At 36.8% G+C, this 12,516-nt stretch overlaps 1 protein-coding gene across 1 annotated transcript in view; it reads right to left on the bottom strand.

The window, feature by feature from the left end:
- The window catches only part of CCDC171 (coiled-coil domain containing 171), a 304,666-nt gene that overhangs the window by 167,850 nt on the left and 124,300 nt on the right, over positions 1–12,516 (bottom strand). Inside the window, exon 16 of the mRNA XM_064580122.1 lies at positions 12,233–12,421. Coding sequence (XP_064436192.1) covers positions 12,233–12,421 — 189 coding nt within the window. The remainder of the gene's footprint in view (positions 1–12,232; positions 12,422–12,516) is intronic.

Here is a 12,516-nt window from a genome sequence, read left to right as displayed (position 1 = left end):
TCCGTTCTTGCCAAATGTACTCTTAATACTGTCATACAAGAGAAATAAAATGCAATATATTATGATGAACCTGAATTTCTTTGATTTTTATTCTCCATTCTCAACTCACTTGATTTTACCAAGATGTCAAATAAACCTAAAGTGTTTACAATAAATATTACATGAAGGTTAACCATACTTAACTAACAGGCAAAAATCTTTACTTCTACTAAGGAGTGCTTATTCCAGTAATTCCATCTTTTTCAGACAGAAAAGATAAAAGAACATAAATAATTAACAAAAGCAAAGTTAATAAGAGAATTAATGTGGCACTCTGCCCAGGTGCTTCAGTACGCATACATGTTTGAGATGTATTTACATGATGGCTCCAAAGTATTTAAATTTAAGAGTTACCCAACCACATGGCCAGCACATTTTACCTAATGCTAAAAACATGCTGTGATACTAAAACCAAGCTTCCTGTTCTACAAGTATCATTTATCTAATAGCATTCTCACTAATTGTTTTAAAGCTTACACATTCAAAAATCTTGCAAATATCTCTCCTACGTTTTTTCAGATAAAAACAATTTGAATAAAAAATTGTTTTTTATTTAACCTTTTACTAGCCATTTCTTTACAATAACCAAACATTAAACACAGGGCTCTATAGATAAGTCATTTGTTTTCCAGCAGATGGCCTCTTGTAATAGCTATACTCATCTAACACCAAACATCCTCTACAACCTACAATCCTATAACAATTGTGGATTTTTCTTCTTTATGTTCTTATCAATATAATTTTTGAAAATACATTAAGTAATATAAAATGAAAATAATGTTATTTGCATTGCAGCTCTGGGGGAAAAAAGCAGAAATATAGAATTAATCATAACAAAATTTCCTAAAATAAAATTTATACATCCCATAATATGCATTATAATAGCAATTTACCAACTATAAAACCCAAATGAATTGCTGCTGTGTATTCAATTATATTTTACAAAAATTCAAATATGTATATAAATAATATAGACAATATGTCAATATATATTATTAATGTACTTTTAGGAATAATGAAAATGATACTTTCAAATTGTGTACCCATGGATCAAAGCCTAGAGTGTCACATGTTCTTCAGGAAAAAGTCTTCAGTGAGAGACTCTCTTAAAACATTAGCATTTGTGATCATTGATTCCCTTAGTTAGGAAAATGAACTGCTATGCCTTTCTGCATATTTAGAATAAAAGTGAGTTGGGGGAGGAGTCCAAGATGGCAGAGGAGTAGGACACCTTAGTTTTTTTTGTCTGGCCCCAGGAATCCAGCAAGATAGCTATTAAATCATTCTGAATACCTGTGAACTCAACTGGAAATCTAAGAAAGGAATAGCTGCAACTCTACACATAGAAAAGCAACTACTTGGGGCACCTCGGTGGCTCAGTCGGTTAAGCATCTGCCTTCAGCTCAGGTCATGATCCCAGGATCCTGGGATCGAGCCCTACATTGGGCTCCCTGCTCAGCGGGAAGCCTGCTTCTCCCTCTCCCACTCCCCCTGCTTGTGTTCCCTCTCTCGCTGTGTCTCTCTCTCTCTGTCAAATAAATAAATAAAATCTTTAAAAAAAAAGAAAGAAAGAAAGAAAAACAACTACTTTCTGCAAGGTAGGAGGTGTGCGGAGAAGTGAATCCAGGGGATATATGGGAAAATAAACCATGGGGGTAGGGAGCCTCCCTCAGCCAGCTACCGAAAGGTGATATAGAAGCAGACCACAAGGGACACCTGGGTGGCTCTGTCAGTTAAGCATCTGCCTTCGGCTCAGGTCATGATCTCAGGGTACTGAGATCAAGCCCCGCATGGGGCTCCCTGCTCAGTGGGAAGCCTGCTTCTCCTTCTCCCACTCCCCCTGCTTGTGTTCCCTCTCTCGCTGTCTCTCTTTCTGTGTCAAAAAATAAATAAAATCTTTAAAAAAAAAAAAAAAAAGAAGCAGAGCACAAAATCAGAACCTTTAGAAGTCTGCTCCAGTGAGGAACATCCCTGCCTGAAAGGTGCTCAAGTGGCGAAGCAGGGCGGAACTCTAGGTGGGACAGTGTGGTCTCAGAATCCTCAAGGTCACAGGAAGACCAGGGGTGCCTGAGTGCAGCAGAGCTCCCAGGTATCAGAGTGGGAAGCAGGCTGCAAAGACAGAGCCGAGGAGTGGGCTCTCAGCTCAGGGTTGCCATAAACCACGAATTGCGGAACAGTCAGGCCACTGCTCTTCAGCAGGGACCCAACAATCAGCAGATCCTGGGAGGAGCGTAAGTTTTTCTTTCTTCACAATTTTGGGATGTAGGTTCTTCTAACAGACCAAAATACACCAAGAATCTAGTGGCTCTGTTCTTGTCACTTGTCTGATCATATTCTCTCTTTTTTTCTTCTTCTTCTCCTTTTTTTTTTTTGATTAAAGTCATTTTAAATTTTCATCTTTACAATTACATTCCATCCTTTTGATGTATTTAATTTTATTTATATATATATATCTAAGTTTTTATTTCTAACAAACAGACCAAAACACACACAGGATCCAGCGTATTACTCTGTTCTGTTCACCTGTCTGATTATATTCTCTTTTGTTTTAATTTTGTTTTTGTTTTTGTTTTTGTTTTTTGTTTTAGGGCTCTTCTGATTTGTTTAGTGTATATTTCTCTGGGGTTGTTGTTGCCATTTTAGTATTTTGTTCTCTCATTCACCTATCCTTCTCTGGACAGAATGACAAGATGGAAAAACTCACCTCAAAAAAGAGAACAAGAGGCAGTACTGACTGCCAGGGACCTAATCAGTATGGATATAAGTAAGACGTTGGAACTAGAGTTCAGAATAACAATTTTAAAGACATTAGCTGGGCTTGAAAAAAGCATAGGAGACCCTAGAGAAGCCCTTTCTGGAGAAATAAAAGAACTAATATCTAACCAAGTCAAAATCAAAAAGGCTATTAATGAGGTGCAATAAAAAAAATGGAGGCTCTAACTGCTAGGATAAATGAGGCAGAAGAAAGAATTAGTGATACAGAAGACCAATGATGGAGAATAAAGAAGCTGAAGAAAAGAGAGATGAACAACTACTGGAGATCATGAGGGGAGAATTTCAGAGATAAGTGATACCATAAAGGGAAACAATGTTAGAATAACTGGAATCCCAGAAGAAGAGGAAAGAGAGAGAAAGAGAGTGGGCCAGAAGGTATATTAGAGCAAATTATAGGGGAGAACTTCCCTAATCTGGGGAAGGAAACAGGCATTCAAGTCCAGGAGGCACAGACAACCCCCCTTAAAATCAATAAAAATAGGTCAACACCCCAACATATAATAGTGAAACTTGCAAATCTCAGAGACCAAGAGAAAATCCTGAAAGCAGTTCGGAACAAGAGGTCCATAACCTATAAGGGTAGAAACATCAGACTGGCAGCAGACTTTTCTTCAGAGACCTGGCAGGCCAGAAAGGACGTGCATGGTATATTCAGGGAGCTAAATGGGAAAAATATGCAGCCAAGAATATTGTATCCAGTGAGGATGTCATTCAAAATCTTCAAAAAGATTCCAAGACAAACAGAAACTAAAAGAATCTGTGATCACTAAATGAGCCCTGCAAGAAATACTTACTTTTGGGGTCTCTCTTTGCTTAAAGTAACATAGACCAGAAAGGAATGGAGACAATATACAGAAATAGTGACTTTACAGGTAATACAATGGCACTAAATTCCTATCTTTCAATAGTTACTCTGAATGTAAATGGGCTACATGCCCCAATCAAAAGACACAGGGTATCAGATTAGATAAAAAAGCAAGTCCCATCAATACACTGTCTGCAAGAGACTCATTTTTAGGCCCAAGACACCTCCGGATTTAAAGTGAGGGGGTGGAAAACCATTTATCATGCTAATGAACATCAAAAGAAAGCTGGGGTAGCAATCCTTATATCAGACAAATTAGATTTTAAACCAAAGACTATAATAAAAGATGAGGAAGGACACAATATCATAATTAAAGGGTCTATCCAACAAGAAGATCCAACAATTGTATATATTTATCCCCCTAACATGGGAGCATTATATAAGTCAATTAATAACAAAATCAAAGAAACACATTGATAATAATACAATAATAGTGGAAGACTTACCCCACGCACTGCAATGGACAGATCATCTAAGCAGAAGATCAACAAGGAAACAAGGGCTTTGAATGACACACTGGACCAGATGGACTTCACAGATAAATTCAGAGCATTCCATCCCAAAGCAACAGAATACACATTCTTCTCCAGTGCACATGGAACATTCTCCAGAATAGATCACATATTGGGTCACAAATCAGGTCTCAACCAATGCCAAAAGATTGGGATTATTCCCAACGCTTTTAAACGGCAACTCAATCACAAGAGGAAATTTGGAAAGAACTCAAATACATGGAGACTAAAAAGCATCCTACTAAAGAATGAATGGGTCAACCAAGAAATTAAAGAATTTTAAAAATTCATGGAAACAAATGGAAATGAAAACACAACTGTTCAAAACCTTCAAGATGCAGCAAAGGTAGTCCTAAGGGTGAAGTATATAGCAATACAAGCCTTTCTCAAGAAATAAGAAAGGTCTCAAATACACAACCTAACCTTACAACTAAAGGAGCCGGAGAAAGAACAGTAAATAAAGCCTAAACCCAGCACAAGAAGAGAATTAATAAAGATTAGAACAGAAATCAATGAACTAGAAACCATAGAAAAGAATGGTAGAACAGATCAACAAAACTAGGAAAAGAATTAATAAGATCAATAAATCCCTAGCCAGTCTTACCAAAAAGAAAAGAAAAAACCCAAATAAATAAAATCATGAAATGAAAGAGGAGATATCACAACCAACACCGAAGAAATGCAATTATAAGAACATATTATGAGCAACTATATGCCAACAAATTAGGCAATCTGGAAGAAATGGATGCATTCCTAGAGATGTATAAACTACCAAAGCTGAAACAGGAAGAAATAAAAAACATGAACAGACAGATAACTAGCAAGGAAATTGAAGCAGTAATCAAAAATCTCCCAACAGGGACGCCTGGGTGGCTCAGTTGGTTAAGTGTCTGCCTTCGGCTCAGGTCATTATCCTGGAGCCCTGGGATCAAGTCCCACATTGGGCCATATGCTCAGCAGGGAGTGTGCTTCTCGCTCTGCCCTTCACCCTGCTCATGCTCTCTCTCACTCTTTTTCTCTCTCAAATAAATAAATAAAATCTTAAAAAAAAAAAAATCTCCCAACAAACAAGAGTCCATGGCCGGATGGCTTCCCAGGGGAATTCTACCAAACATTTAAAAAAGAACTAATACCTATTCTACTGAAGCTATTTCAAAAATTAGAAATGGAAGCAAAACTTCCAAATTCTTTCTAGGAGGCCAGCATTACCTTGATCCCAAAATCAGACAAAGACCCCATCAAAAAGGAGAATTACACACCAATATCCCTGATGAACATGAATGCAAAAATTCTCAAGATACTAGCCAATAGCATCCAACAGTACATTAAAAGGATTATTTACCATGACCAAGCGGGATCCTGGGCTGCAAGGGTGGTTCAACATCCAAAAATCAATTAATGTGATACCCTATATTAATAGAAGAAAGGACAAGAACCATATGATCCTCTCAATAGATGCAGAAAAAGCATTTGACAAAGTACAGCATCCTTTCTTGATCAAAACTCTTCACAGTGTAGGGAAGGAACAAGGAACATACCTCAATATCATAAAAGCCATCTACGAAAAGTCCACAGCGAATATCATTCTCAATGGGGAAAAACTGAGAGCTTTTCCCCTAAGATTAGGAACATGGCAGGGATGTCCACTCTCACCACTGTTGTTCAACATAGCACTAGAAGTCCTAGCCTCAGCAATCAGACAACAAAAAGAAATCAAAGGCATCCACATCGGCAAAGAAGAAGTCAAACTCTCACCCTTCCCAGATGACATGATACTCTATGTGGAAAACCCAAAAGACTCCACCCCAAAATTGCTAGAACTCATACAGGAATTCAGCAAAATGACAGGATATAAAATCAATGCACAGAGATCAATTGCATTTCTATACACTAACAATGAGACAGAAGAAAGAGAAATTAAGGAGTCAATCCCATTTACAATTGCACCAAAAACCATAAGATAGCTAGGAATAAACCTAACCAAAGAGGGAAAGGATCGGTACTCAGAAACCTATAGAACACTCATGAAAGAAATTGAGGAAGACACATGTTCATGGATTAGAAGAACAAATATTGTGAAAATATCTATGCTACCTAAAGCAATCTACAGATTCAATGCAATCCTATCAAAATACCATCAACTCTTTTCACAGAGCTGGAATAAATAATCCTAAAATTTGTATGGAACCAGAAAAGACCCCGAATAGCCAGAGGAATGTTGAAAAAGGAAACCAAAGCTGGCGGCATCACAATTCCGGACTTCCAGCTCTATTACAAAGCTGTCATCATCAAGACAGTATGGTACTGGCACAAAAACAGACATATAGATCCATGGAACAGAATAGAGAGCCCAGAAATGGACCCTCAACTCTATGGTCAACTAATCTTTGACAAAGCAGGAAAGAATATCCAATAGAAAAAAGTCTCTTCAACAAATGGTGTTGAGAAAATTGGACAGCCACATGCAGAAAAGTGAAACTGGACCATTTCCTTACACCATACACTAAAATAGACTCAAAATGGATGAAAGACCTAAATGTGAGACAGGAATCCATCAAAATCCTAGAGGAGAACACAGGCAGCAACCTCTTCAACCTTGGCCACAGCAACTTCTGGCTAGACACATCTCCAAAGGCAAGGGAAACAGAGGCAAAAATGAACGATTGGGACTTCATCAAGGTAAAAAGCTTTTGCTCAGCAAAGGAAACAGTTGACCAAAAGACAACCGACAGAATGGGAGAAGATACTTGCAAATGTCTAATCAGATAAAGGGCTGGTATCCAAAATCTATCAAGAACTTACCAAACTCAATACCCAAAGAATAAATAATCCAGTCAAGAAACTGGCAGAAGACATGAATAGACATTTCTCTAAGGAAGACATACAAATGGCCAACAGACACATGAAAAAAATGTTCAACATTACTTGACATCAGGGAAATACAAATCAAAACCACAATGAGATATCACCTCACACCAATCAGAATGGCTAAAATTAACAACTCAGGAAACAAAAGAATTTGGTGAGGACGCAGAGAAAGGGGAACCCTCTTACACCGTTGGTGAGAATGCAAGCTGGTGCAACCACTCTGGAAAACAGTATGGAGGTTCCTCAAAATGTTGAAAACAGAGATATCCTACAACCCAGCAATTGCACTACTAGATATGTACTCCAAAGATACAAATGTAGTGATCTGAAGGGGCACCTGCACCCCAATGTTTATAGCAGCAATATCCACAATAGCCAAATTATGGAAAGAGCCCAGATGTCCACTGACAGATGAATGGATAAAGAAGATGTATGTGTATACACACACACACACACACACACACAATGGAATACTACTCAGCCATCAAAAAAATGAAATCTTGCTATTTGCAACAATGTGGATAGAACTGGAGGGTATTATGCTAAGCAAAATAAGTCAATCAGAGAAAGAATTATCATATGATCTCACTCATATGTGGAATTTAAGAAACAAAACAAAGGATCATAGGGGAAGAGAGGAAAAAATAAAACGAAGAAATCAGAGACGGAGACAAACCATAAGAGACTCTTAATCATAGGAAACAAACTGAGGGTTGCTGAGGGGAGGGGGGTGGGGGAATAGGGTAACTGGGTGATAGACATTAAGGAGGGCATGTGATGTAATGAGCACTGGTATTATATAAGACTGATGAATCACTGAACTCTACCTCTGAAACTAATAATACATTATATGTTAATTAATTGAATTAAATTTTTAAAAAGGAAAAGGAAGAAAAAGAACAGTAAAAGTGATAACACGGATAGGAAAGTTTAAAATCAGAAGTGTGATACCTCTGGTTTTGTTCTTTTTTTCTCAGGACTACTTTGGCTAATGCGGTCTTTTGTGATTCCATACAAATTTAAGGGTTGTTTCTTCTACTTCTGTGAAGAATGCCTTTGGTATTTTGATGGAGAAAGCATTGAATCTGTAGATGGCTTTTGGGTGGTACAGCCATTTTAACAATATGTAAAATCTTCCAATCCGTGAACACAGGATGTCATTCCATTTGTTTGTGTCTTCAATTTCTTTGAGCAAAGTCTTAACAGTTTTCATTGTAGAGACCTTTCACTTCTTTGGTAAAATTTATTCCTAAGTATTTTATGATTTTTGTGAATGGGATAGTTTTCTTTACTTCTTTTTCCAATATTTCATGATTTGTTAGTTGATTTTTAACCTTCCACTTTACTGAAATCATTGATTAATCCCAACAGTTTTTTGATTGGCTCTTTAAAGTTTTCTATATATAGGATCATAACATCAGCAAGCCATAGTCATAAAAACAGTATGATACTAGCACAAAAATAGACACAGAGACCAATGAAACAGAATAAAGAGCCCAGAATTAAAACCCGGTATATACAGTCAACTAATATTGGACAAGAGAGCCAAGAACACCTAATGGGTAAAAGATATTCTCTTCAAACGGTGCTGGGAAAACCAGAAGAATACATGCACAACAATAAAATTGGACCCCTAACATTTGTTCTGCAAAAGTACTTTTAAGTGAATGGGAGAAAATATTTGCAAATCACCTGACAAATGGCTTCTATTCAGAATATATAAACAACTCTCAAAATTCAGCTACAAGAAAACAAGCAATCCAATTAAAAAGTGGGCAAAAGATATGAACAGATAATTTACCCAAGAATATATACAGATGGCAAAAAGCATATGAAAAAAACATTCAACATTATTATTCATTAGGGAAAATGGAAATTAAAACCACAACCACTCCTTGCCTACTAGACTATCTAAAAAGGAAAAAAAATTATGAAACCACATGCTGGCACAGATGCAGAGCAATTAGAACTCCCTCACATTGCTAGTGGAAACTCAAAATGGTACAGCCACTGGGGAAAACAATTTCATAGTTTTCATCATATAACCATTTATATAACATATAAATATGTACTTACCATATAACCCAGAAATCACAATCCTCTAAGTATTTACCCAAGAGAAACAAAAACTTATGATCACACAAAAACCTATCCACAACAGGTTCTTTAGTCATAATTGCTAGAAAATAAAAACAACTCAAAGGCCCATCAGCAAGTATAAACAAACAGTGGTACAGCCATACAATGGAATATAACTCAGCAGTAAAAAGGAATGAACTACTGATATATGCAACAACATGAATAATTTCCAAACATATTTTGCTGAGTGAAAAAAAGTCAGACCCAAAAGGCTACGTACTGTATGACTCCATTTATATGACATCCTGGAAAAGGCAAAACTTTAGGTATACCCAACAAACCTGTGGTTCTTATATATGGTCAGTTGTTTTTGTTTTATTTTGTCTTCACAAAAGGACCAAGGCTATTCAATGAGGAAAGTAAAGTTATGAACAGTGATGTGGGAAAAATAAATAAATATAGGGGGAAAATGAACCTCAGCTTCTACCTAACATCAAATACAAAAATTAATTTGAGATGGATCATAGACCTTGTCATAAAAGCTAAAACTTTAAAACTTCTAGCAGATGGGGCGCCTGGGTGGCTCAGACATTAAGCATCTGCCTTCGGCTCAGGTCATGGTCCCAGGGTCCTGGAATCGAGCCCCGCATCAGGCTCCCTGCTCCGCGGGAAGCCTGCTTCTCCCTCTCCTACTCCCCTTGCTTGTGTTCCCTCCCTAGCTCTCTCTCTCTGTCAAATAAATAAATAAAATCTTTTAAAAATAAATAAATGAATAAATAAATAAATAAATAAATAAATAAATCTTCTAGCAGAAACAATAGGAGATTATCTGCACAACTTTGGAGTATATACACATTGCTTACCACATAAAAATAAATACTCAAAAGGATTTATAGGTTGGACTTCATCAAAATCTTAAAACTTGTTATCATCAAAAGAATTATTTATATCCAGAATATCTAAAGAACTCTTACAAATCAATAATAAAAACACAAACAATCCCAACTTTTTAATGGGCAAATAACTGAAGAGATATTTCCACAAAAGAAGATATAAGAATAACCAGTAAGAACATGAAAACCGCTAAACATTATTAATCACCAAGAAAATATTAATTAAAACCACAAGGAAATACCTTTTTATTTTATTTTTTTTAAGATTTTATTTATTTATTTGACAGAGAGAGAAATAGCGAGAGCAGGAACACAAGCAGGGGGAGTGGGAGAGGGAGAAGCAGGCTTCCTGCTGATCAGGGAGCCCGATGCAAGGCTCGATCCCAGAACCCTGGGATCATGACCTGAGCCAAAGGCAGACGCTTAATGACTGAGCCACCCAGGCGCCCCTGAAATACCTTTTTAAAACAACTAGAATGGCTAAAATTTTAAAGACTGACAATACCAAATGTTGCAGAGGATGAAGAACAATAGAAACTTTCATATATTGAAAATGATACAACCATTTTGGAAAAAACTTTGATACTTTTTTTTTTACAAACATACACCTATCCTGTGATCTAGCAATTGAACTCTTAACCAAGAGAAATGAAAACTATATGTCAACAAAACACTTCTACAATAGTATTTGTTGCAATTTTATTTACAATAGTGAAAAACTGGAAACAACTGAAATATCCATCAACTCACAATCTATAAAATTGCGGTATAATTATAAAATAGAATACTACTTGACCATAAAAAAGAATGAATTACTGACACACACAACAACATGGGTGAGTACCAAAAAATATTTTGAGTGAAATAAGCCAACCACCAAATACTCCATACTGAATGATTCCATTGAGGGGAAACTCAAGAGCAAGTGAAACTAATCTATGATGATAGGATTGGAACACTGGTTGCCTATGGAATGGAAACTGGAAGAGGGCACAGAAGAACTTTCTGGGGTAATGAAATACTTTAAGTTTTAAGTGGGATATGGTTACATGGGTCTTTGCATTGATCAAAACATCAAGCTGTACACTTAAGATCTGTTCACTTCACTGTATGTCAATGCTACCTCTAAAGAAACTGTAATAAATTGTTTAGGTCTTTTACTCAGTAGTAGAAAAAGCAAACCATATCACAGAGCACCGTACAACACCAAACACATGGCTACTTTTAGACAGTATTAATTCATTCAAATTCACAGAGGAAGGCATAAGTTCACATAGGGCCCTTATGTTTGGGAAAGCAGAATGGTGTTATTTTAAGCAATCTGAAACTGTTTATTGACAAACAAAAATAATATGATTTCTTTCTTTTAATTAAACTTGCCAATATAAGTATGAACCAATATATGTATGGACCAAATAAAGAGGTTAAATACTGAGTCAGGTTCCTAAGTATCTTATCTTGGGAACACATGAACTATTATTAAAGTCAATACCAAAAGAAAGTGTACACTATCATTAAGTTATTCCTGATTGGGCAGGGATGACAGTTAACAATATAAATTATGAGGACAATAATTTGTATAGGAAAAAATACAGCCATGTTAACTACTCATAACTTCTGGTCTCAATCGAATCCAACATAGAAGACATGATACATCCTACAGTCAATTATTTTGCTATGGGGTCTACAACTATAACTCTAGATCTTATACAATGTTAGGAGGTATAACAAATTTCAACCCCAAATGAATTAAAATGATGGTTCACACACGAACCCCTACAATTGGAATAAACTGGATAAAAGAGTATCTACACTAAAACTGATAACATTTTACCAAATCTCTTAACCTTTTGTTTTAAAAATAAATAAAGGAAATACAATTTTAGCATTTAATTGATCAGTGCAGTCTAGGATGTCTTAACCAGAAACCTATCTACTTTCCAACTTAAGTACAAGACAATCCTTAATACACATGCAGGCACACGCATGCGTGCGCACACACACACATGCACGAGCACGCACACACACCCATTTGTGAGTATGTGTGTGTGTTTGCATGATCATATGTATGTGTGCCTAACAAGTTCTATGTGGTTCCCAAAGAGTTCTAAACTGATTTGGCCTTGGTACTAAAGGAAAACACTCGAAATAGCACAAGACTGAGCACCCTATTGCTAAAGCTCTTTGCAGAAGCAGCGTACCTGTGCCCTCCTCTGCACCTCCAAGAGGAGCTCAGAGTACTGCAGCTCCAGTTCCTTCTTTTGTTTGTGCCAGCAGCTCTCCTGGGCTTTGATCTGCTCGGCCACTTTGTTAAAGGTGTCTTCCTGGGTCTGCTGAAGTTCTCTCATCGTATCAGACTTGTTTTTACAGATATACTCCAGGTGACCTATCTAAATGGGGATATGCAACAGAGAATGAGATATGCTCACAAAACATGTCTTTGTAGCACCTCCCCAAATGCCATACATCTACTATGTTTCGTTCC

This window comes from Mirounga angustirostris, unplaced genomic scaffold, assembly GCF_029215605.1.
Source record: "Mirounga angustirostris isolate CCGP_5_RB_7025 unplaced genomic scaffold, mMirAng1.0.hap1 SCAF_15, whole genome shotgun sequence".
Lineage (NCBI taxonomy): Eukaryota > Metazoa > Chordata > Mammalia > Carnivora > Phocidae > Mirounga > Mirounga angustirostris.
Note: the sequence above shows the minus strand (reverse complement) of the source record. Positions and strands in the feature narration are given on the sequence as shown.